This window comes from Enhydra lutris, unplaced genomic scaffold (genome assembly GCF_002288905.1).
Source record: "Enhydra lutris kenyoni isolate GAN:26980312 unplaced genomic scaffold, ASM228890v2 scaffoldscaffold39, whole genome shotgun sequence".
NCBI classification, from domain to species: domain Eukaryota; kingdom Metazoa; phylum Chordata; class Mammalia; order Carnivora; family Mustelidae; genus Enhydra; species Enhydra lutris.
The window spans coordinates 24,308,397-24,336,216 of NW_019154123.1; the positions used below are offsets into that span (position 1 = coordinate 24,308,397).

Here is a 27,820-nt window from a genome sequence, read left to right on the forward strand (position 1 = left end):
TTATTAAGTTAATCATATTTATCTAGAGGAGTTACACAAAGGCAAGATAATCTTTACACGAAGAAAATGTCTGAGATGATTAATAATGTGATGAAGCCAAGTACTTTGTCTATCATTAAGAAGCTCATGACAATAAGAAAGTAATCTTAGTAGTAAATATTAAGACAAGGCATTTATTACTCTTCCTCCCTTGTTCATCACTCACTTGGTTGGTCCTTGTCATTCAGGTTCTGAAAGGCGGCTCCTTAAGACCTCTAAATCTACAGTAGCTGTTCCATCTCTATATCACCCTACTTTAATCCTGTCCCAGCCCTTTTCACTATCAGATATTTTTTCTCAGTTATGTGTTTAAGGCCCAGGCTCCTCCAGTATAATTTAAGCTTCTTGAAAGCCGAAGACCCAGCCCATCTTCCCATTCTATCACTGATGGTTGGCATATAGCAGATGCTCAACAAGTATTTACTGAGTGAATATAGAATAGTCTTGTATGAATCACAGATTCTAGCTACTATCAAATTCTACTGACTCAAATTTATTTAAAATTTCTATTTTCTTTATTAAAACTTTTCAGTTTTCCGCTATTTTCTTGCTTTGTTAGAACTTTTCCATTTTCTACAACCCATCTCCAGTATTAGTAGTTAACCTTCTAGGTTAACCTTCAGGGTGACTTGTCATAATGAAATAAAGTTCTTATCATTTCATGAAGGGTTAAAGTCAACAAGATGAACTGTTACAAAATGGGTTATAATAGAAAACTCCAACAGCTGTGATGTGGAATCAATTTTTTAAATCATACAAACATGCCCAATTTGATAAATGAATAGCAAACTGGAATTTCCTTTAAAGTATCCCTTGTTTTTAACTTTTAAGGATTAATTTTGTAATTATATTTTTAAAGTTTTAATAGCTGAATTAATCTTCATAATTTAGTTAATTCTGTTTAATTGCATGTTATTCAAACTATAACAAACATCTAATGAACCATGAGATTAAGTATATGGCTTCTTTTTAAAAATGAAATGCCGAGGCGCCTAGGTGGCTCAGGTCATGATCCCAGGGTCCTGGGATTGAGCCCCGCATTGAGCTCTCTGCTCAGCAGGGAGCCTGCTTCCCTTCCTCTCTCTCTCTCTGCCTACTTGTGATCTCTGTCAAATAAATAAATCTTAAAAAAAAAAAAAATGAAATGCCAAGTACTTTCTATAACCATCTACTAACACCTTTTTAAAAAACCAAAGTAGCAAGCTACACCTCCTTGTCTTCTTCAGAAAAACACTAAAAAAGAGTTCTTTTCATTATCTTACTTACTGGTGCCATCTCCATGTTATTAATCTGAGCCTCATGGAAGCCTCCATCCGACATAACTTCTTCTTCTGTTTCTTCCTCTGCTGTAGCAACATTTCTTCGCTTGAATAACTGAAAAACAAAAGACTGTGACTCAAGTATTCTAATACAAAGAAGTCCAACATGCAAACACTAGGAACCCCATTTAAAAGGCAAGAAGGATGGAGTTTTTTGAAAATCATTTTAAAACTTCTAAAGGCTGTGCCACCTTTGACCTTTCCTGATGAGGAACTATTTCACAATTCTCCAATCTTATAATCTAAAGAAATTAACTATCACAATATGCTGTTACCAACATTTGATGTGATAAAATTACTGAGAGAAGACTGACACTGCATGACACATAAAAAGGGTAAGGTTGAAAAAGGAGTTAGGGTATGCCTGGCCATTCCCCTCTTTCCTCTATGTTAAGTTGGTGATAGTATAGTCTTACCAATACATTATGGAAAATGATAAAAATGATGTCAGAATGACTTAATACTCCCTCTTAACCCTCAAAGATTATGAACTGAGACTTCCCGACCTTTCCAACCTGCCCAGCAACGAGTAATAACAAGTGACCACTGCGTGAACACTACCTTTAAAGCATCTATTAATTTGTGTAGGCAAAGAATAGTTCCTTCCAAAGGCAGCCCACTAAGGTGCCTTCATTCTATCTTTAAATAGAAACAGTTCACTTTTTCAAGCAATGATGGAGTAACAATAATTTATCCTCTCATCCTACACAACTCTAAAAGCAGACAAAATCCATTAAATACTGGGTTTTAGCTAATAGGTAACAGGCAGCCCAGGCAGTGATCCTTCAGAAAAGAAAAGAAATAAGACTGGCCCTATGATTAGCTCAGATTATTGCCTGGACAGAGTTTCCAGGCTGTAGCATAGGGAGGGGAAAACCCAAGCAGGGCCTACAGGCTCCCTCAGCTGAGGAGACAGAGTTTAGAAATGAGGAGGCCAAGGCACCTAGAATCCATAGGTAAAGTAATGAAGAGAAGAGATCAACACAGAAAGAACTCTTAAGGCTCGGCAGAAAATTCCCCATGAGTATTTAGCTTCTTACTACAAGCACAGGTGTATAAGGGAAATATAGCTGGGAAAGGAACCACCTCCAACAAACATGCAGAATAATTCTGGAAGTTATATGGGTCAAGTATTATTCATGTTTCAACCATACAATAAAAAAGACTTCCTAATATATATAGGGCATTTAGTAGAATACTCAGAAGGATACTGATTCAGAAGTAAGGCTCAATTAGCTCTAGGTTAAAGGGTATTAAAAATCCAGCCCAATGAAACATAAAAACAAACTGGTTACAAGTAATTTACTAAATCCAAAGATAAATTCAGAATTACATATATATTAAAAGATATAAGAACTCTAACAATAAGCAAGGTAAAATTCACAATGCTTGGAATTAAACTGGAAACTACCAAGCATTAAAAAGCAGAAAAGACTATCCATGAGGAAGGAAAATTAAATAAATAAATAATCAACCAATCAAAATCACCTAGAAATGACAAAAACGGTAGAAATAGAAAAGAACACTAAAATTATTGTTATAAATATATTCCACATGTTCAAAAAGTAGAAGTATAAACACCAGGAGAGATAGGAAGAGATAAAAGGACTGAGCGAATACCTAGATGTGAAAAATACAATTTTTCAGGTGAAAAGTACACTGGGTAGGATTAACAGCAGATTATATATTGCAGAAGAAAAGATTACTGAATTTAAAGACATAGCAATATAAACACTCCAAAATTAAAGACATGTTGGGAAAACGGTGAGAAAATAGGTACAAAATGTAAGTCAGGTGTGGGATATCAGGTGACCTACTATACAGGTACTGGAGCCCTAAAACTGGGGTGGAGGAAATATATTTGGAAAATGGCCAAAAGTTTGTTGTTTTTTAGTTTCAAGTTTTTATTTACATTTCAGTTAGCTAACATATAGTGTAATGTAGCTTCAAGAGTAGAATTTAGTGATTCATCACATATAACACCCAGTGATCAACACAAGTGCCCTCCTTAATACCCATCACGCATTTAACCCATCCCTCACTCACCTCCCTCCATCAACCCGTTTGTTCTCTATAGTTAAGTGTGTTTTATGGTTTACCTCTCGTTTTCCTATGTTCACCCATTTCATTTCTTAAATTCCATATGAGTGAAATCATATGGTACTTATCTCTTTTCTAAAGATTTTACTTATTTATCAGAGAAAGAGAGAGCATGAGAGCATGGACAGGGGAAGCGGCAAAGAGAGGGGGAGAAGCTGACTCCCCGCTTAGCACAGAGCCTGACACAGGGCTCAATCCCAGGACCCTGAAATCATGACCCGAGCTGAAGCCAGACACTTAACCCACTGAGCCACCCAGGTGCCCAGTATTTACCTTTGACTGGCTTATTTTGATTAGCATAATACACCCTAGCTCCATCCACATCATGCAAATGGCAAGATTTCATTATTATGGCTAATAGTCCATTGTATAGAAATACTACTACTTTTTCCATAGGCTCTTTCCATCACTTGGCTATTGCTGATAACGCTGCTATAAACATCAGGGTGCATGTATCCCTTCTGATCAGTATTTTTGTATCCTTTGGGTAAATACCTAGTGATGCAATTGGTAGATCCTAGGAAACTCCACACTGTTTTCCAAAATGGCTGCACCAGTTTGCTTTCCTACGGTGTAAGTGGATTCCCCTTTCTCACATCCTCACTAGTATCTGTTGTTTCCTCCGTTACTAATTTTAGCCATTTTGACAGATGTGAGGTGATATCTCATTGTAGTTTTGATTTGTCTTTCCATGATGATAAGTGATACTGGGCATCTTTTTGTGTGTCTGTTAGTCATCTGGATTTAGATGTCTTCTTTGGAAAAATGTCTATTCAAGTCTTCTGTCCATTTCTTAACAGGACTGTTTTCTGAGTGTTGAGTTTATAAGTTCTTTACAGATTATGCATACTAACCCTGTACCATACATGTCATTTGCAAATATCTTCTCCCATTCTGTAGGTTGCTCATTGTTCCCTTTGCTGTGCAGAAGCTTTTTATCTTGAAGTCCCAATACTTCATTTTTGCTTTTGTGGGAATTCCTTTACCTCCAGAGACATGTCTAGTAAGAAGTTGCTACGACCAAGGTCAAAGAGGTTGCTGCCTGTGTTCTCCTTTAGGATTTTAATGGTTTCCTGTCTCACATTTAGGTCTTTCAACCATTTTGAATTTATTTTTGGGAATGGGGTAAGAAAGTGATCCAGTTTCATTCTTTTTGAATGCTGCTGTCCAGTTTTCCTAACACCATTCGTTGAAAGGACTTTTTTCCATTAGATATTTTTTCCTGCTTTGTAGAAGATTAGTTGACCACAGAGTTGTGGGTCCATTTCTGGGTTTTCTATTCTGTTCCACTGATCTACTATCTTTTTTTTTTTTTTTTAAGATTTTATTTATTTGTCAGAGAGAGAGAGAGAGCGTGCACACAAGCAGGAGGAGTAGCAGGCAGAGGGAGAAGCAGGTTTCCCACTGAGCAGGGAGCCCAATGCAAGACTCAATCCCAGGACCCTGGGATCATGGCCTGAGCTGAAGGCAGGCACTTAACAGACTAAGCCACACAGGCATCCCAGTATCATACAATCTTGATCACTACAGCTTTATAATATAACCTAAAGTCCACAACTGTGATGCATACAGTTTTGCTTTTCTTTTTCAAGACTGCTGTGGCTATTCAGGGTTTTTTTGTGGTTCCATACAAATTTTAGGATTGATTGTTCTACCTCTGTGAAAAATGCTGGTAGTATTTTTTTTTAAAGATTTTATTTATTTATTTGACAGAGATCACAAGTAGGCAGAGAGGCAGGCAGAGAGAGAGGAAGAAGCAGGCTCCCTGCCAGGCAGAGAGCCCGATGTGGGTCTCGATCCCAGGACCCTGGGATTGTGACCTGAGCCGAAGGCAAAGGCTTTAACCCACTGAGCCACGCAGGCACCCCAATGCTGGTGGTATTTTGATAGGAATTGCACTAAATGTGTACATCGCTTTGGGTAGTATAGACTTCTTTTTTTTTGGTAGTATAGACATTTTAACAGCATTTGTTCTCCTAATCCATGTGCATGGAATGTCATTCCATTGTGTCCTCTTCAATTTCTTTCAAAAGTGTTCTATAGTTTTCAGAGTACAGATTTTTTTTTTTTACCTCTTTGGTTAGATTTATTCCTAGGTATCCTATGGTTTTTGGTGCAATTGTAGACGGGATCAATTCCTTGATTTCTGCTGCTTCATTGTTGGTATATAGCAATGCAACAAATTTCTGTACGTGGGATTTTATATCCTGCGACTTTACTGAATTTCTGTATCAGTTCTAGCATTTTGGTGGACTCTCTGGGTTTTCCACATAAAGTATCATGCTGTCTGCAAATAGTGAAAGTTTGTCTTTTTCCTTGCCAATCTGGATGCCTTTTATTTCTTTCTGCTATCTGACTACTGAGACTAGGACTTCCAGTCCTATATTAAATAACAGTGATGTGAATGGACATCGCAGGTCTCATTCCTAACCACAGAGTAAAAGCTCTCAATTTTTTCCATTGAGAATATTAGCCACAGGTCTTCTGTATATGACCTTCTGTGTATAATGCTGAGGTATATTCCTTCTACCCCTACTTTGTTAAGGGTTTTTATCATTTTACTTTGTCAAATGCTTTTTCTGAATCAATATTGAGAGAATCATATAGCTCTTACCCTTCCTTTTGTTAATACTGTGTACTGCATTGATTGATTTGTGAATACTGAACCACCCTCGCAGCCCGGGAACAAATCACCACTTAATTGTGGTGAATGATTCTTTTAATGTATAGTTGGATTTGATTTGCTGGTATTTTGTTGAGAATATCTGCACCCATGTTCACCGTGATATTGACCTGTAATTGTCTTTTTTAGTGGGGTCTTTACTAGTTTTGAAGTTAAAGTAATGCTGGCCTTGAAGAAGGAGTCTGGAAGTTTTCCTTTCATTTCTATTTTTTGAAACAGTTTGAGAAGAATAGGTACTAACTCTTCTTTAAATGTTTGATAAAATTCCCCTGGGAAGCCATCTGGCCCTGGACTTGTGTTTGTTAGGAGATTTTTGATAACTGATTCAATTTTTCTTTGCTGGCTATCAGTCTGTCAGTTTTCTATTTCCTCCTGTTTCAGTTTTTGTACTTTATATGTTTCTAGGAATTTATCCATTTCTTCCAGATTGCCTAATCTGTTGGCATATAATTTTTCATAACATTCTCTTGTAAGTATTTGTATTTCTGTGGTGTTAGTTCTGATCTCCTCTCTTATTCATGATTTTATTTGGGTCCTTTCTCTTCTGGATAAAGCTGGCTAGGGGTCTATCAAGTTTATTAATTTTTTCAAAGAACCAGCTCCTGGTTTCAATGATCTGTTCTACTATTTTATTTCTGCTCTACTCTTTATTATTTCCCTTCTTCTGCTGGCTTTAGGCTTCACTTGTTGCTCTTTTCCTAGCTGAAAAAAGCAGGGAAAGGTTAGATTGTGTATTTGAAATTTTTCTGCTTCTTGAGGTAGGCCTGTATTGCTACATAGGTCCCTCTTCTGATCCCTTTTACTGCATCCCATAGCTTTCGGACTGTCATGTTTTCATTTTAATTTGTTTCCACATAGTTTTAATTTCTTCTTTAAGTTTCTGGTTGACCCACTCATTCTTTAGCAAGATGTTCTTTAGCCTCCTATGTATTCGTGGTCTTTCCAAATTTTTTCTTGTAGTTGACTTCAAGTTTCAGAACACTGCAGTCAGAAAATATGCATGGCATGATCTCAATCTTTGTGTACTTGCCGAGGCCTGATTTCTGACCTAGTATGTGATCTCTTCTGGATAATGTCCCATGTGCACTAGAAAAGAATGTGTACTATACCACTTTGGGATGAAATGTTCTGAATGTATCTGTTAAGTCTATCTGGTCTAGTGTGTCATTCAAAGTCATTCTTCGTTTCCTTGTTCATTTTCTACTTAGATGATTTGTCCTTTGACATAAGTGGGGTGTTAGAGTCCCCTACTATTCCCGTGTAATTATCAATGAGTTCTTTTATGTTTGTTACTGTTTTATATGTTTGGGTGCTCTGAAGTTGAGGGCATAAATATTTACAATTGTTAGATCTTCCTGTTGGATAGACCCCTTTATTATGATATAGTGATCCTCTTCATTTCTTGTTACAGTCTTTGTTTTAAAATCCAGTTTGTCTGATGTTAAGTATTGGTACTCCAGCTTTGACATTCATTGCATGATAAATGGTTCTCCATCCCCTCACTTTCAATCTGCAGGTGTCTTTAGATCTAAAATGAGTCTCTTATAAGCAACATGTAGATGGGTCTTGTTTTTTTAATCCATTCTGACACCCTATGTCTTTTGATTGGAGCATTTAGTCCATTTACATTCAGAGTAATTATTGATAGATAAGAATTTAGTGCCATTTTATTACTTGTTTTGTCATTGTTTCAGGAAATTTTCTCTGTTCCTTTCTAATCTTCGTTGACTTTGATCTTTCTTTCCCAAAGAGTCCCCTTTAAAATTTCTTGCAAAGCTGATTTAGTTGTCACAAACTGCTTTAGTTTTTGTCTGTCTGGAAAACTATCTCTTCTTCTACTCTGAATGACACAACCTTGCTGGATAAAGTATTGCTGGCTGCAGATTTTTCTCATTCAGCATGTTGAATATATCATACCACTTGCTTCTGGCCTGCCAAGTTTCTGAAGACAGATCTGCTGCTAACCTTATATGTCTTCCCTTGTAAGTTAGGGACTTCTTCTGTCTTAGCGTTTTAGGACTTTTTTCCTTACCTCTGTGTTTTACAAATTTAACTACGATATGTCTTGGTATTGGCCTGCTTTTGTTGATTTTGATGGGAGTTGCCTGTGCCTCCTGGATTTAGATGTCTATTTCCACATTAGGAAAGTTTTCAGCTATAATTTCCTCAAATAAACCTTCTGCTCCCCCCCCCCCACACTTACCCTCTCTACTTCTGGGACTCCTATGATACAAACATTATTACACTTTACCGAATCACTGAGTTCCCTAAGTCTACATTCGTGATGTAATATTTTTCTTTCCCTCTTCCTTTTAACTTCATTAATTTCTATAATCTCTCTATCACTTATTCATAGCCCTGCTTCTTCCATCCTTGTGGTCATTACATCCAGTTGGCTTCAAATCTCCATTATTACATTTTTCATTTCAGCCTAATTTTGGGGGGCTTCTATCTCTATAGTAAGCGACTTCCTAGAGTCTTCTATGCTTTTCTCAAGCCCAGCTAACATCCTTATGATTCTTCCTTCCAATTCTAAATCAGACATACTATTTCTATCTGTATTGATTAGATCCCTGGCCATAACTTTTCTTGTTCTTTCTTTTGGGATGAATTCCTCTGCCTTGGCATTTTGTGTAGGTCTTTGTTTTCTTCTGTGTGTTAGGAAAGCCTGTCATGTTTCCTGCTCCTATAAGTAATGACTTTATGTAGAAGAGGTCATAAACTGTCCAGAGCCTGGCACTTAGAAGTGTCTCTGGTATATGCTGTGTACACTCTGCTGCTGTGTTTTGGCTGCTCTTTTCCTCAGGTCAGTCCTCTGCAGTTTCTCCTTGCCTGCAGTGGGGAGTGTTTGGACCTTGGCCAGAGTGTGGTGAGTTTTAACTAGATGCGGTCTGGTCTGCTTGTTAAAGACACTTAATGCTATTTCCACTAGAGCCGAAGCTTTGCAGAACTCTATGGTCAGCAGACATGTTGTGTGCAGGGGTGTGTACTGGTCTTCTGGAGGAGGGGCCTGCTACTCTAGGGCTTGGTGTAAGCAGTTTAGGCCATTATTGTTGGCCTGTGCTGCTTACTGAAGTGAGTTTATGCTAAGTAAAGAGGGAGGAAAATGGCGTCACCCAGCTCCCTAGTCCCCAGAGAGGAGAGTCTGCATACACCACTATCCAGGAAGCCATCCCAGAAGAGCAAACAATCTCCTCTCACATGTCCCAGGCATCCCTCAGCTTGCTGCTTTCACCCTGTGTGTGTTCCAGCCATCTGTCTGTCTGGACGGCAGTGCACCTTGTAGTCTATCCCAAGCAGGCAGTACTGAGTTTTGAAACTCCAAACTTTAGGGACCTGGCATGGCATGGGCCTGTGCTGGTCTTCAAGGGGAGGGTCTCACTGCACTGGGACTGATGCAGGTTTGTCCCAGAGGGGCAGTCTGCACCAAAGTGCAGGTGCGTGGAGTTTGAAATAAAGCACAGTAAAAAGCCAGTGTCCAAGTTAGTCACCCTCAGCAGGTGTCTCTGCACCTATGATGAGGGGTAAGGGAAGGAAATGGTGCCCACTGACTCTTTTGTCCCTGTCACCGCTCCCAGATGAGCTCCAAGATTGGGGAACCATCTCTCCCGGTGAGTCCCAGGGGATTCTAAATATTAACAATGAACAATCAAAAACTGAAATTCAAAAGATACCATTTGCAATAGCATCAAAACTACACAATACTTAGGAAGCAAATCTCACAAGAAAAACTGCAAATCAGGGCACCAAGGGTAGCCCAGTCAGTTAAGCGTCTGACTCTTAGTTTTGGCTCGGGTCCTGATCGTAGAGTCATGAGACTGAACACCATGTCAGGCTCCACACTCAGCAAATAGTCTGCTTGAGATTCGCTCTCTCCCTCTGCACCTCCTTTCTCTCTAATAAATAAATCTTTTTAAAAAAGCAAACCTACAAATCCCTGAGAGATGATACAGGTCTAAATAAATGGAGATGTGGTGCTTATGTATGTATGTGCTCACAAGAGGAGCAAATCAAAGTCTCATACACTGCTGATGTGCAGATAAAGTAGTATAACCCATTTTAGCAAACAGCTGAATAGTGTACACACCTACTATACAACCCAGCCATTCTCCTCCTAGATATCCATCCTGGAGAAATAGAAATATACATCCATACAAAGAGCTGTCCATGAATGTTCAGAGCAGCTTTACTGACAATCACCCAAAACTGGAAACAATCGGAACTGCCATCAACAGGTGAATGAATAAACCAATCGTGGTTTTATCTTTACAAGATAGCTACTCAACAAGAACACGAATGAACTACTGATACACACAACATAAATGAATCTCAAAATGATTAAGCTGACTGAAAGAAGCCAGACAAAATAGAATATATATTGTAACAGTCATTTATACAAAGTAATCAGTGGTTACTGAAAACAGAATAGAAATTGTTTGGAGATAGGTGAGGGGTGAGGAAGAGGTACTACAAAGGTATACCAGAAAAAATTTGAGAGCAATAAATACGTTCACTATCTTAATTATGGTGATGGTACATAATGTCAAAATTTAACAAACTGTACACTCTATTGTATGTCAACTAAACAGCCATAATGTTTAAAAACATACAAAAAAACAGCTGAAATAAACTGCAATACATCTATTTTAATACTATGAATTCCTAATAATATTAAAATACACACATTCCTGTTCCCTTTGGAGGATGCTAAGAAACCAACTCATTATTTTGAAAATGAGGAAATGAAGAAATTCAAGTATTTCTTTTTCCTCATATGATTACTAATTAAGAAAAACTAAAAACTGCAGTTTGATCAACCTCTTGGATCTTGCTTTTATGCTGTTAGGGAGGTCTAGAGCAGTAGTTTGTCTATGGCTAATTAATCTCCACTACTGAGGCAAGAGTCTCCTGAATACACTACCTAATGTCCTGTGGAAGATGACTTTTTCCAGTTTGGCTAGAAGAACAGGCACTATTCTCAGCACTGTGCAAGGGCCAGGCAGTGTTCCCTCTAATCTATCATCTGTGGAGGGCAGTTTCTCTAGCCTTGTGTAGTCTCCTCAAGCACATCTGCTGGTCAGTGCTCTGCTGAATATTCAAAGAAAAACTCTGAAGATCTCCAGGCTTCTTTCTCTATATACAGTTCTCTCCCTTTTGGTATCCCCTCCTGTGAATGGATGACTTGATCTCGTCTGACTCTCAGCTCTGTCTCTTCAACTCAGGAAGGCTGTGTTCTTTAGTTCCCTTTCCTTGTGTTGCGACTTGGAAACTCTCTTGGGCAGTAAGGGGTTAACAATCATAGGGCTCTTCTCATTGGTTTCCTATCTCTAGAGATCATTGTCCTTCACTGGTTAATGTCTTGAACTGCTGTTTCATGCATTTTGTCTGATTATTTCTAGTTTGTTTCAGGTAGCACGGTAAACCTGGGCCCTGCTATTCCACTTTGGCTGGAAGCAGAAGTCCTCCAAGTGCCCTTTCTAATACTCAATATATCCCACTTACGGCTAATGGGAGCCTGTTCAAGCTATCTCCTGAGTCTATTCAACATAAGCTTTGATAATCTTAAACCTCCTTGCTCTATGTTATGAAAAAATACTACACATTCACCTTGAATATTCCCTATCTCTAATCGAGAATCAGGTGTTTTTTCCAAGAAGCCTTGATCCCTTGAGAGAAAAATTCTCTAATGGCCAATATCTCAGGGTGCTCAAAGTGCTCAGTGGTGTAAGGTATTTTGCTATTTCTAAGCCTTTCTAGGACAGAACTGGGTTTTGTGTGTGTATGTGTATTTCAAGAAAATACCTCATGAATCCCTATTGATATTACCTATTCAAATTTATCTTCTTTGATTTTATACTTTTATTCTTTCTTAACCTAAAAAATCTAGGTTCCTAATATTAACATAGTTATTTGTTATATCCATATACAAATATACATGGTTTCTGGGGTGCCTGGGTGGCTCAGTGGGTTAAAGCCTCTGCCTTCGGCTCAGGTCATGATCCCAGGGTCCTGGGATCCAGCCCCGCATCGGGCTCTCTGCTCAGCAGGGAGCCTGCTTCCTCCTCTCTCTCTGCCTACTTCTCTGCCTACTTGTGATCTCTGTCAAATAAAAAAGAAAAAAAATCTTAAGAAAAAAAAAAAAATATACATGGTTCAGAATCAGAATCAATCTTATATGATTACTAAAGCAGCTGAAGATTTGTTTATACTTCTTTTTGTCCTTAAAATACTGCCCAGTAGAGAAAATTAATTATTTGCCATATTTTAAAGTGTATTAAAGTATTGCCTCTCTGTGTGGTTTAGCCACGAGCATGACACACAGGGCCATTTAATTCCTCGTTTTTTTGTTTTTTTTTTAAAGATTTTATTTATTTATTTGACAGAGAGAGATTACAAGCAGGCAGAGAGGCAGGTAGAGAGAGAGGAGGAAGCAGGCTCCCTGCTGAGCAGAGAGCCCGATGCGGGGCTCGATCCCAGGACCCTGAGATCATGACCTGAGCCGAAGGCAGCGGCTTAACCCACTGAGCCACCCAGGCGCCCCTAATTCCTCGTTTATTTTTAAGGATTTCTTCCTTCATTATTACTTCTTTTTGTTTCACAATTACTTAAAAGCATTTGCATGACTCCAAAATCACACCTAGTAACTAAAATTACATCCCCTGTATTGCAAAATTTACATCCCTAAGTAGTGGTCTTTAATACGGCAGGATACAATTATGATCTGTAATACAACTGCTGATCAACAACTAGAATTTGAAATTGGAAACACCAAACCATGTACATTATAAGGATGATGACATGGTAAGACCGGAGAAATACTCAGCAGAGGGAAGCCCTAAGACTACAGCTATCCGCCAGAACAGAGGATTAACAATTCTGACTGGTGCAAGAGGACAAAAAACGTAGGGTGTAGGTCTCCAGCAGAAAAAACATAGAACTGAGAAATTATCTGAGAAGTTTAACCACACAGAAAATTAGATAAAAATTATTTGAAAGAGCTGTAGAAGAGAACTGAAAAAAACAAACAAAAAAGACAGCTAGGAATATAAAGCCAAGCAGGTAAAAAAATCAGACAATTAACTCCAGTAAAAACAAAGTATAAAGAAAGGAAATGTAACCACAGTATACTATTCAGTTCAGCAATAAATAATACTTATGTACTGTAGTATAACTATACTGAGAATACAAGCAAGGGAAAAGTAGTGTAAGAGCTTAAATCTTCACCTACCATAATAGAACATCAATAGGTAATATTTTAAATTCATAAATAAATAGTCAAGAGATTGAAAGTGGTTTACCTTGGGAATGAGACCAGGAACACTGGTGGTTTGGTTTCAAGTACTACAGTAGTATTTAATTTTTTCAACTGTGCATGTCTTACTCAGAGAAAAATAGGTTTTAAAAAAGAAAAAACTGGGGCACCTGGGTGGCTCAGTCGGTTAAGCAGCTGCCTTCAGCTTGGGTCATGATCCCAGAGTCCTGGGATCGAGTCTTGCATCGGGCTCCCTCCTCAGCGGAGGGTCTGCTTCTCCCTTTCCCTTTGCTTGTGCTCTAATAAATAAAATCTTTAAAAATAATAATAAAAAAGAAAAATCTGCCAAAACAATCATGATCTATACACCTTAACTACAGGCTACATGTTAACTGAACTTGTCAACCAAGTTAATAAATGTGGAAAGTTGCCTGTCCACAAGTTTATCAACTTGCTCACTTCACAAAATATTTCTTTTAACTAAAAACATCAAGCAAACCTCCATTCATCATAATGGGTTTTATGAACTTTTCAGCAGCACTAGGTTACCTATTCACTCTGAATTAACAAGAGTCTGCTTAATTCAAATTTACAAGTACTGGCTTAATCAGAATGACACCAACTAGTATAATTTTTGCCAAAAATAAATTTTAGATTGGTCTGTAAGGGCCAAATGGATAGAGGTCATTTATCCTCTATCCATTAAGTGCTCTATCCTATAAATGTTGCCTAGATATAACAAAAATTAAATGTTAGTCTGATAAAAGGACAGCCCTCAAAGATGCAGTTAGTTATCTTTTGAGCACTTGGCAACATCAACTCCTGTGCTACCCTCACATCTAGCTTATCAGCTGGCTTAAGCCTGTGACTTTTCCCGATAAATGACAAAGCAACTGTGAAAGATAAACAGTACCTAAATGAATCTATATTTTACTAATATTTACTATTTTACAAATGAGGCATCAAATAAGTACTGTTATGATATTAAGAAGCCTGACTGCTTTTACCAGTTCTCTCTATATAATAAAGGTTGAAATAAAAAAATTAAGATTTGAAATAGAGCAATATTCCAGAAACTTATCACAGAAACTTATTAAAGCCATAGTACAATTTCAGATCTCATACAATGAACACGATAGAATTTCAACTACAAATATTTTCAGTTCAATATATGGGGCCATACTTGCCAGTTGATATATTAAGGATACAGAGCATTTGTCTTCAGGCAAGTAAGTGAATACGAAAAATTTATTTTATTCATATAACATGACATCACCTATCACCAAGAAGACAATAAAATGAACACTGTTAATAGCAGAAGGTCATTATTACATCTTCAAATGGCTTTATGCCAACTATGATGCATAAGCTGGTGGTTATATTCAGACCCACACTTGGGCTTATGTGTATATATTCATGTATTCACATTGACATATGGGAATATAAATATGTAACAATGTTATTATGATTTCTGAAGTTTACCTCCACAATAGAAGCTACTACAAAAGTTCAATGAAAGGTTCCACTTCAAATAAGACATAGAGATGAAAAAAGAGATAATAAGAAACCCAGAGAAACTCATCCTTTTATGAATAAGTGATAACTCTTAATTTACCACTTAATATAAACTCCATTATAATATTATAAATTCTTTGCCCCGAAAATAATAGTATAATGACAGTGTTTGAGTCAAACATCTAGAGCCCTAACAAAAAAAACACTGGGGTTGTAATGTACTCTTGGACTTTAACTAACTGGATTCTGCAATGCAGTGTTACCCAAAAGAACAGTGTATTTTGAGACCAGCTCACTATAAATGCAAAATATTTATGACAGATTACTTTATTTCTCATGTATGAAAAATTCTGACTCATTCGTCTTTTATGGAGCTTTTGTAGCATGGGGATCAAATGGTCCTTCCAAGTTCAAAAGTCTCTCCTTATGGGGGAAAAAAAAAAGTAACCTAAGCGTCTTTAAATTTCTTTGCCAAAAGGGATATACCATTCATTCTAGGCATTTTAGGAGGAAGGTAAAGTGACTCCCAAATCCTCCTGTAGATGTTCAGATATTGTCAGTTAAAAATGACCAAAAATTTTTTTAAAATAAACAAATCAATGTCCTAATGAATCATACAGAATTAATTTAGGGGTAAAAAGACATATTCCTTGAAATTTTTGTTTTAAAATACTACATAATAAATGTAAAGACAGACACGAAGCAAGCAGAACAAAATACTGACAATTACTGATTGCAAAGGAGAATTAATGAAGTTCACTATTAATTTTGTATGTTTACAAATTTTCATATTAAAGATGATAATGAAAAATAGCATTTTACTGATTACTTGAGAATTCATTAACAAACATGCACATAAAACTTAAGCAAGTTGTAACTTTAAAAAAATAAAATACACTAAAAACAAACAGGCTGAAATATTAAACTGGTTGTATTGGAAATATGAGAACCTGAGAGATTTCTTTATTCTTGACTTTTCATCACTTCCTCTTCCCCATTCCCAAAACACGTTGATTTTATGACAGGGACATATATCTACACACATATATATATCTAACAAAATCAAAATTGAAGTAGTTTCAGGCTTAAAATGGAAAATTTAGTTCTTTAAAATAAATTAATAAGGATAAAGGATTTACCTGCTCTTCTCTTTTCTGCTTGCGTAACTGCAATCCCTCTTCCTCCCTCCTTCTGCGCATCTCATCAGGATTCAGGGATTTATTTTTGTAACTTTTCAAGCGAAAGTTCTCTTTTCCTGGGGTAGTCATGATTTCTACAAAAATGAGAAAAAGGAAAAGAACAAATGAGCTTGGCTTATGGTAAAGAGTTCTGTTATTCTAACAGCACAGCTGAATCGTTACTTTTTTTTAGGAGATTTATTAAAGTGTACATGTCAATAGCTTTCGTATTTTCACATCTATGTGCAAACCATTACCACAGTCAATTTTTTAACGTTTTCATCACCTCAGAAAGAAACTGTGTACCACTTGGCTATCACTCCTATCCAGGACATTTCATACAAACAGAATCATACACATGATCTTCTGTGCCTTGCTTCTTTCACTTAGCATATTTTTAAAGTTCATCTACGTTGCAACATCTATCAGTAGTTTATTCCTTTTTATGACTGAATACTACCCCATCATATGGATATACCCCATTATATTTTATATCTACTCATCAACTGATAGACATTTGGGTTCTTTCCACTTTTTGGCTATTATGAATAATGCTTCCATAAACATCTCTGGACAGGTTTTTATGTAGATAAATGCTTTTATTTTTCTCAGGCATATACCTAGGAATCAAACTGTTAGGTCACATGGTAACTCTGTTTAATCATTTGAGGAACTGTCAAACTACTTTTCCAAAGTGCTGCGCTACTTTACATTCCTACTAGCAGTGTAAGGGGGCTGCCAATTTCTCTATTATCACAATTTTTGATGTCTGCTGTCCTTTCACATATTTTCTAACTGTATATCCTCCATAAAAAGTCAATTCAGATTCTTTGCCCATTTTTAAATTGTCTTTTTTTTCTTTTATCATTAAGGTTATAAAAATCCTTTATATATTCTAGACTGAAGTCCCTTATCAGAGTGGTGCCTGAGTGGCTCAATTGGTTGAGCATCTAACTCCTGGTTTCAGCTCCTATCATGATTTTAGGGTCACAGAATCAAGCCCTGCATCAGGCTCCCTGCTCAATGTAGAGTCTGCTTCCCCTTCCCCTCTCAAGTGCTCTCTCTTTAAAAATAATGGACTGCTTTAAAAAAAAAAAAAAAAAAAAGTCCCTTATCAGATATACAGTCTTTAAATATTTTCTTCCACTCTATGGGTTTTCTTTTCACTTTCTTAATGGTGTCCTTTGAAGCACAGAAGTTTTTCCTTTTGATGATGTACAAATTAATCTATTTTTGCCGTTGCTCATGCTTTTAGTGTCATACTTTGGGATTCTTAACCCTAAATTTCCTTCTAAGAGTTTTAAAGTTTTAGCTCTTACATTTAGGTCTGTCATCTACTTTGAGTTAATTATTATTTATGGTATGTGGTAAGGGTCCAACTACATTATTTCACATATGGCTACGCATTTGTTCCAGGCACCATTTGTTGAAAAGACTATTCTTTCTCCATTGAATGGTCTTGATACCCTTGTTGAAAGACAAATTAACCACATCTATGTGGTTTTATTTCTCAACTCAATTATATTCCATTGATCTCAACTCAATTATATTCCATTCCAACTCAATTATATTCCATTGATTCCACAGATATATCTGTATGTATATCTCTGTGCTGATTCCACACAATCTTGACTACCATTTTTGTAGTAAGTTTTGAAATCAGGAAGTATAAGTCCTCCTATCTTAGTCAAGATTATTTTGGCTCTTCTAGACACCCTGCAATTCCATATGATTTTTAGGATCAGTTTGTCAGTTTCTACAAAGAAGCAAGCTGGGATTCTGACAAGGACTACACTGAATCTGTAGGTCAACGTGAGGAGTATTGCCATCTTAATGTTAAATCTTCCAATCCACAGACAGGATATTTTTCTCTTAGATCTTCTCTAGTTTCTTTCAACAAATATTTTATAGTTTTCAGTGTTTTATAATTATTTTGTTAAATTTTTTTCTATTTTAATTTTTTTGATGCTATTGTAAAGGGAATTTTTTTTCTTGATTTCACTTTTGGATTCTTCATGACAAGTCTATAGAAATACAATACATTTTTGTATACCAATTTTGTATTCTGCAACTCTGCTAAACTTGTGTATTAGTATTCTAGTATTTTTTAGTGGATTCCTTAGGATTTTCTAAGTCATTTCATACAAAATCATATCATCTGCCAGAGACAGTTTTCTTTCTTTCCAATCTTGAGGTCTTTGTGTATTTTTCTTTCTTTCCCTTTTTTTTTTTTTTCAAAATTGCCATAGCTAGAACCTCTAGGTAGAAATGGAGAAAGCAGGCACTCTTGTCTTATTCCTGATTGTAGAGGAAAAGTGTTCAGTTTTCCCCATTAAGTATGATGTTGTCTTTGAGTATTTCCTAGGTATCTTTATTCATGTTGAAGAAGTTCTGTTCTAGTCCTCGTTTTTTGGGTGTTTTTATCATGAAAGGGTGTTAGATTTCATCAAATTTATTTTGTGTCTATTATGAGAACAATGTGACTTTTATTTCCTGATATATGTTATATTAATTGGTTTGTGCACTTCACACTAACCTTGCATTTCTGGGATATTACGCCACTTGGTTGTGGTGTAAAATTCTTTTTATATGCAATGAATTAGGCTTGCTAGTATTTTGAGGATTTTTGTGTTCATCTTTATAAGGTAAAATCTGTAGTCTTCTTGTGATGTCTCTGGTATCAGGGTAACACTAATACTAGCTTCATAAAATAAACTGGGAACTTTTCCCCCTCTCAGTTTTTAGGAAGAGTTAGCATTAATTCTTCTTTAAATGTTTGGTAGAATTTAGCAGTGAAGCCATATGGGTCTGTGCTTTTCTCTGTGGGTAGCTTTATGATTAATCCAATCTCTTCACTTGCTATATAGGTCTATTCGGTCTGTCTATATAGGTCTATTCGGTCTGTCTATATAAGTCAGTTTCAGCAGCCATCTTTCTAAAAATTTGTCCATTTGGGGGGCGCCTGGGTAACTCAGACAGTTGGGTGTCCAACTCTTGGTTTTGTTTCAGGTCTCATGATCTCAGAGCTGTGAGCTCGAATTCTGTGACAGGCTCCACAGCAGGAAGTCTGCTTGAGATTCTCTTTCTCTCCTTCTACCTCTGTCCCTCCCTCCCCCTTGTGCTCGCTCTCTCAAAAATAAATAAATAAATCTTTTAAAAATTGCCCATTTTATCTAAGCTATGTAATTTATTGCCATGCAGTTGTGCACAGTATTCCTTTATAACCCTTTCCATTTTTGTAATCCCAGTAGTAATGTTCCATCTGTTATTTGTACTTCAAGTAATTTAAGTCCTCTTTTTCTCTATGTAAGTCTGGCTAAAGGCCTACCAATTCTGTTGATCTTTTCAAAGAACCAGTTTTTGTTTCCTTAATCTTCTCTATTTTTTTCTATTTTCTAGTTCGTTAATTTCTACTCTCTTATTTCCCTCCTTCTGCTTGTTTTAGGTTTACTTTGCTCTTCTTTCTCCAGTGACTTAAGGTGGACGGTTATTGATTTGAGATCTTCTTTCTTTATATAAGCATTTATTACTTGTGTTAGTTTCCCTTTAAGCACTGCTTTAGCTGCATTCCATGTTTTCTTAAGTGGTAACTTCATTTTTACTTATCTCAAACTATTTTTTGATTTCTCTTTTCATTTGTTCTTTGACCTACTGGTTATTTGGAAGTATGTTAATTTCCACTTATTTGTGAGTTCCCCAAAGTTTTGTTAGTGATTTCTAGTTTCTTTCCACTGTAGTCAGAGGACAACTTTTGTATTATTTCAATCCTTTTAAGATGTTTTGTGGCCTAGCAATGGTTTATCCTGAAAATGTCCCACATTCACTTGAGAAGAATATATATTCTATTGTGGCTGGGTGCTGGTGGTGTTCTACAGATGTCTCATAGCTCTAGCTGGCTTGTGGTGTGGTTTCTTTGGTGATCTTACGCCTAGTTGTTTTGTCCATTACTAAAAGTGGCATAGTGTAGTCTCCCAACCATTACTGCTAAATTGTCTATTTTTCTCTTCATTTCTGTCAGGCTTTGCTTCTTGTATTTTGGTGCTGTTACTAGAGCCATATATATTTAAAACTTTTACCTTTCTAATGGATCGGCTCTTTCATCCCTTTCTCTCTAGTGACATTTTTTGTTTTAAGGTCTACTTTTTCTGATATTAGTATAGCCACTTCAGGTTTCTTGTGGTTTTTGTTTGAATAGATATATTTTCATCCTTATACTTTCAATGTATTTGTATCTTTAAACTTAAAGTATATCTCTTGTAGAGAGCATATAGTTGGATACTCTGACATCTCTGACTTTTATTATACAGTTTAATCAATTCATGTTTAATATTACTTACATAGTTGATTTAAGACTGTTTTTTTCATTTTCTATGTGTCTCATGTCTTTTTTGTCCCTTTACTACTCTTTGACTGTTTTCTTTTGCATTAAGTGACTATTTTCTAATGCAGCACTTAAATTTCTTTAATGACCTTTTCACTGTATTTTTTTGTTTTGTTTTTTTCCCCTAGGGGCTGCTCAAGGGCTTACGATACACATTTTAACTTTAGACTTACAGCAGCTTCAGACTTATACTAGCTTAATTCCAGAAAGATATAGAAATGTTGTGCTATATAGTTCTATTGCCTTTTCCTCCATTTGACGGCATTGTTGTGATATATATTACATTTAATATTACAAATCCAACAATGCGTTATAATTATGACTTTAACACCTATAGTCATTTTCTTAGTTTGACATAGCTTTGCCTCCACTCACCTCCTATGTGCTGCTATTGACAGATACATTACAAATATACTACATTTCTACACCTTACAGGCCCAAGAACACATTATACATATATTATTTTATACAACTTTTCTTAAAAGATTTATTTATTTATTTTAGTGAGAGAGAAAGAGAGCAAAAGCTAGCACAAGCACGAGTGGCATGGGGAGAGAGAGAATCTAAAGCTGACTCCATGTGAAGCACAAGCCTAACACAAGACTCCATCTCATGACCCTGTGATTGTGACCTGAGCATAACCAAGAGTCACACACCTAAACAACTGCACCATCTACACACCCCCAAAACTGCTTTTTAAATCAGTTTAAAGTAAAAAGAAGAAAAAGATACTATACTCTTTTATTCTTTTATTCTTATATTCGTATTCTTATATTCTTTTAAAATTACCTTTACTGGTACTCTTTCCTCATATGGATTCAAATTACCATCTGGGATCACCTGCTTTCAGCCTAAAGAACTTCCTTTAGCATTCTTGCAAGGGTCTGCTAGTAATAAACTCTCTCAGTTCCTGTTTATCTGGGAAAATCTTCATTTCACTGTCATTTTAAAAAGAGAGCTTCGCTGGATATACAGGATTTTTGGTTGACTGTATCTGTATTTGAGTGGTTGGAATGTATTATTACACTGCCTCTGGCCTCCACTGCTTCTGCTGAGAAGTCAGCTATTACTCTTATCTGGGCTCCCTGATAAGTCAATTCCTTGAAGAGATTAAGAGCTATTTTCTGACAGGCTTTTCCCCCTAACTACCCAACCAAATCTCTGAACCAGAACCCCAACGTAGGAGTCCAGACAACAGCACACTTCTCTGAGAGCTACCTCCCTATAGGAATGGAGTTAATTTGTTTAGGGTAGGCAGCAGCCTGAGGTCTTACCACCTTGTCTCTTCTGACGTGGAATCACCACCTTAGAAAATAGAAAAGATATCTATTCCCCAGTACTCCCACCAGCTCTGCACCCAGGTAGAGCCTCTGTTCCATAGTGGGGACTGAACAGAAGATAGTCCTCTGCCTCTCCACCACATATACCCAGAACTTAGCCTAAGCACCAGGCAGCTAGGGGTAGGACAAGAAATCCTGATATCCTGCTCCTCCCAAGAAAACCTTCTCTCCAACTGGAAGCTCTTCATTTACTGTATGCCCTAGGATCACTTCTAGAAGATTTTAATAGTCGTTTTTCAAGTTTCCCCCAATTTTACTAGGGAGTGAGGCTGTAGAGCTCCCTGTACTGTCGGGCTGGAATTCATAAAACAATTATTTTTAAGATGATTTTACTGCAAGCCTGGATTGAGAATCATTTGATTTATAACGTGCTATGTTACAACATCTATTTTACCTGAATCTATTAACAAACATACAAGGCAAAATTATTCTCATCCTTTACAGTTAAGGATTCAGGATGCTAAAAAAGGTTAAGTGACTCGGCCAAGGTTACACACTTAATACAAGACACAGCAAGGATATGAACCTAGGTTCCTGATTATAAACCTGATGTTCTACTGTTATGGACTGAACTGTGCTCCCTCCTACCAACTATATATTGAAGCCCTAAATTCCATAATGACTACATTTGGATACATGGCCTTTAAGGAGGTAAGTAAGGGTAAATGGGTTTATAACAGTGGGGTCCTAATCCAGCAGGATTACTGTCTTTACAAGAAGAGAAAAAGACACCAGCAATATCTTCGCCCATCTCCCCCTGCCATGTACACACAAAAAAAGGACATGTGAGGAAAGACGGAGAAGGTAGTCATCCACACGTAAGGAAGATAAGCCCCACCAGAAACCAACCCTGTTGGCACCTTGATCTTGGACTTCTAGGCTCCAGAACCGGGATAAAATGAATTCTGTTGTTTAAGCCACCCAATCTGTGTTATTTTTTATGGCTGCCCAAGCAGACTAATATATACACTTAGTGGTATTGAGCTTTATCAGACTGAAAGGCAGAGGAAATGCAGATGAGAATTTGAAAATAATTACAAAGGAATCATTTAACAGTGCTGAGAAATGATCTAGAGAAAGAAGCTGGATTCCTGAAGAAAGCAGTATTTTGGCTCTGAAGTATCACAGTATAGCCTTATAATAGCAGTGTTACAATGATGACCCAAGTTCAAGAATCAAAAGTTTTAGGTCAAAGAAAGGAGAAAGACTATGGCAACAGGGCAAGACCTAGATAAAGTTTAACAATACCAAAAACAACTGGGCTTCAGTAACTGCAAACCTGTACTCAACATGGAGCGGGAAGGGCACACAATTAAGGGAAGGAAATGTCAGGAATACACATATACAGAGAGAAAGAGTAAATGATAAAACAGATGGAGTTAAACGTAAAATGAACAACTGAGGAGTGGGGGTGAAGGGTAAAAAGAGGACCTTTGTACACTTCTTGAAACTCCTATAAGCTTGAAATTACCACAAAAAAAATTTTTTTAACTAAAAAAAATTTAAAAGGAAAGAAATGCTCATATAAAACTACTATGTACTTGCTTCCTTTTATTACAGTGACATAAGAAGCTAGCCCAGAGAAGAGGGCTGGCCTCGAAGTCCTGTTTTCAAATTTACTTCTCAGCACAGTGATGTAGAAAAAATACTAAATTCTGTGAGCCTTGGTTTCCTCATTTGCACAATGGGGATATTACCTTCTAAGGTGAAGAGAAGATGAAAGCATACTCCCACTGTCCAGCCCATATATAGCTCACACCTGATATTTGTGTAATGAAGAAATGGCTATAAATAGCTCTAAAGGTTCAAAAAAAAAAATCTCTTCTGACTAAAGTGATGGGGTATAGCTCCATAAAGGAGATGGTGTTTCAGCTAGGTTGTGAAGGATAGATAAAATTTCAGCAGTTGAAGTTAAAAGAGAAAGACCCACAAAACGTGAGTACAAATTAAAGGACAGACGTTAGAAAATACAACTGATGAAGAATAGCAGTAAGTTGATTTGATTAGAAAAATTGCTCTTCAAAAGTACACAAACATGAGAAAAACAAGCACCTCTTTTCTTTCTCTTTTTGCTAAACTGCAGTATCCAAGAACTCACAAATGACTCTAATGCTCAAACTAATAATTTCTATCATCCATATAGTGCATTAGTGCCTTTGAAATATTCTTCCCTTTTAAATTACAGAAAGGCTCACGTTAAAAAAACAATACAGAAGGGTAGAAACAGATAAATGAAAATGTACCCCCGCCTAAAGGTAACCACCATCAAGCTCTCTGCATAGCCTTTCAAAAACTGGTTATAGTACTATAAAACCTTTTGGTTTTTGTTGTACACTGATGGGAAATTATAAACACAATTCTGCACTTTTGCTTTAACTCTGGACAATCTTCCATATAATGCCTATAGAGTTAAATTACTTTTGATATACTAATTTTTATACCAAAATGACCAGACCCTAAACATCACTGACCTTTAAGCTTGTCTCCAATTTTCTATTACAAACAATGCTGTTAACCAGTATTCTCCTTCGTGTATTTGTACATATTCTGCAATTATATCCAATAATGAATTCTAAACAGTGGAACCTAAGATCTACAGTATGTGCACTCAAAATTTTGGCAGTCCAAGTATGCCGTAAAACAATGTGTTTGGTGTGCCAATGTACACCAGTGAATATGAGTGCATCAGTTCCCCACCACCATCACTGTTAACTCAAGACTGATTCAAACTTTTCCACATTTGACTGTATCATATGTGAAAAAATGCTTCTCATGAAAACTATTTTCATAATAAGATGTTATATATGCTTTTTTTTTACTTTCACACCTAAGCTTTTCAGAAGCTTTACTACATGATGACTTCATCACTCTGACACCTAACAGAATGTGTGCTGTGTATTTCTGTTCTAAAATTTTGTTTTCATTTCTAATACAGTAAATAGTAACAAATACAAAACAGCAACATAAACAAAAGTTCTCTGGGGTCCTCAGTAAATTAAGAGTGTAAACAAGTTCCCAGGCCAAAAACTTTAAGAACCCTTAATCCAGTCATTTTTGTTTTTCTGAAAGAGTTATTTGTCAGAGACAGAAAGAAAGAGAGCACGCACGCATAAGCAGGGGAAGCAGCAGGCAAAAGGAGAAGCAGGTTCCTCGCCAGGCAAGGAGTCTGATTCAGGACTCGATCCCAGGACCAGGGGATCATAACTTGAACTGAAAGCAGACACTTAACTGACTGAGCCACCCAAGCGTCCCCAATCATATCTGTCTTAAGGAAAAAATAGTCATTAGACATTCAGATAACATTCTAATCATAGAGTAAGGAAACTCAACATCTTTAAAATACTGTCTTCTTGGTCAGGAATTAAACATGTATTTACACTTATCTTTTTTATTGCAATGATAAATGTGAAATTTCCTTCCAATATATTCTAATTGGCTACTGTCTATATATGAAAAAATTACTATACATAAATTTTTTAATCCAGACAGTGAATTAAATCAGCTACTGAATTCTGTTTCTGATATTTTCAGCTGAGACTCTCAATATTTAATATCTCTAAACAATTGTAACTTCTGCCTCCTCCATTCTAAAGTTAGTATTCCATTTCACTTCCTATTTAAAAATATTTAACTAGTACTTCCAGGACAAAGTTACAATGTTAATTAAGCAACAAAGGTTAGAGCAGGCAATTTTATCTCATTTCTGGTTTTGATCTATGTCTGATATTTTGTTAACTAAACATAGTACTAGGGTATTTTTTTAAAAGTCAGGTTTACTAAGGCATTATTTATAATTTACATAAAGTAAAACTTAACATTTAAGTAAATACCACCACAAACAGAGAATATTTTCTTTACTATGAAAAGTTCTAGGGGACGCCTGGGTGGCTCAGTTGGTTAAGCAGCTGCCTTCGGCTCAGGTCATGATCCCAGCGTCCTGGGATCGAGTCCCACATCGGGCTCCTTGTTCTGTGGGGAGGCTGCTTCTCCCTCTGCCTCTGCCTGCCACTCTGTCTGCCTGTGCTCTCTCTCTCTCTCTTTCTGACAAATAAATAAATAAAATCTTTAAAAAAAAAAAAAGTTCTATCAGGTCTCCTTCTAGTAAATCCACTCCCTCTCCAACCCCAGGCACTTAGTGATTTATTTTTGTCCCTACAGGTTTGCATTTTCCAGAAAGTAAAATAAATGGAACCATCCAATATGTAACCTTTTGAGTGTGGCTTCTTTTAGTCAGTATCAACTAATTTAATATTCATAATGTTGTTTTATCTAGCAGTAATTCATTCTTTTTATTGCTGAATTGTATTCCACTGTATTCCACACTTTATTCACCACTTGATAGATATTTGGGTTGTTTGCATTTTCTGGTGATTATGAATATGCCACTATAAACTTTCATATACGGTTTTTGTATGAACAAGTATTTTCATTTTTCTTGGGTAACAACCTGTGATGACACTGCTGGGTCATATGGTAACAATATGCTTACTTTTGTAAGATTGTCATACTGTTTTTCAAAATGGCTGTACCACCATGCATCCCTACCAGCAACCCATGAGCTCCAGTTGTGTTGCACTGCTGTTTTGAGATACTTTAAAAAAAAAATGACATCTACAGACAAAGGGCTGATATCAAGATCTATAAAGAACTTCTCAAACTCAACAGTCACAAAACAGATAAACACATCAAAAAATGGACAGAAGACGTAAACAGACACTTCTCCAAAGAAAACATACAAATGACTAACAGACATAGGAAAAAATGTTCATCATTAGCCATCAGGGAAATTCAAATCAAAACCACATTGAGATACCACCTCACACCAGTTAGAATGGCCAAAATTAACAAGACACAAGTGTTGGAGAGGATGTGGAGAAAGGTGAGCCTTCTTACACTATTGGTAGGAATGCAAGTTGGTGCAGCCACTTTGGAAAACAGTGTGGAGATTCCTTAAGAAATTAAAAATAGAGCTACTCTATGACCCTGCAATTGTACTACTGGGTATTTACCCCAAAGATACAGATGTAGTGAAAAGAAGGGCCATCTGTACCCTAACGTTGATAGCAGCAATGGCCATATCGCCAAACTGTGGAAAGAGCCAAGATGCCCTTCAAAAGACCATGGATAAAGAAGATATGATCCATCTATACAATGGAGTATTATGCTTCCATCAGAAAGGATGAATACCCAACTTTTGTATCAACATGGAGAGGACTGGAGGAGATTATGCTGAGTGAAATAAGTCAAACAGAGAAAGTCAATTATCATATGGTTTAACTTACTTGTGGAGCATAAGGAATAACACAGAGGACATGAGAGGAAGAGAGAAGTGAGTTGGGGGGAATCGGAGGGGGAGATGAACCATGAGAGACTATGGACTCTGAGAAAAAAACTGAGGGTTTTGGAGGGGAGGGGAGTGGGGGGTTGGGTGAGCCTGGTGGTGGGTATTAAGGAGGGCACATATTGCATAGAGCACTGGGTGTGGTGCATAAACCAATGAATCTTGGAACACTGAAAAAAAAAATTAAATTGAAACAAACAAAAAATGACATCAAAGTACCAGCCATCCATACCTATTTTACTAGGTTTTTAGAAGATTTTATTTATTTATTTGACAGAGACACACACAGCAAGAGAGAACACAGCAGGGGCAGTGGGAGAGGGAGAAGCAGATTCCCCGCTGAGCAGGGAGCCCAATGCGGGGCTCAATCCCAGGACCCCAGGATCATGGCCTGAGCTGAAGGCAGATACTTAATGACTGAGCCATCCAGATGTCCCTATTTTACTAATTTTTAAAAGCTGAAATGTGTGTTGAATTTTATCAAATCACTTTTTGGTGGTTATTAAAATGATCAAGTTTATCTACTCTGACATATTAAATATGGTGAGATATTAATAGATTTCTTGATATTGAAAGACTGATTCGTTAAATAAACACACTTGGTCATGGTGTATCATCCTTTTAAGCTCCGTGTTAATATTTTCTTAAAAACTTCTACACCACAAATCAAAA

At 36.7% G+C, this 27,820-nt stretch overlaps 1 protein-coding gene across 2 annotated transcripts in view; it reads right to left on the reverse strand.

Annotated features, from left to right (window-relative positions):
- The window catches only part of LOC111154985 (karyopherin subunit alpha 1), a 67,377-nt gene that overhangs the window by 27,090 nt on the left and 12,467 nt on the right, over window positions 1-27,820 (reverse strand). For both annotated transcript variants that reach the window (XM_022514956.1, XM_022514955.1), the window contains exons 2-3: window positions 16,048-16,181; window positions 1,306-1,413 (exon numbers count right to left, since the gene is read on the reverse strand). In XM_022514956.1, coding sequence (XP_022370664.1) covers window positions 1,306-1,413; window positions 16,048-16,176 — 237 coding nt within the window. In that variant the 5' untranslated portion in view covers window positions 16,177-16,181. The remainder of the gene's footprint in view (window positions 1-1,305; window positions 1,414-16,047; window positions 16,182-27,820) is intronic.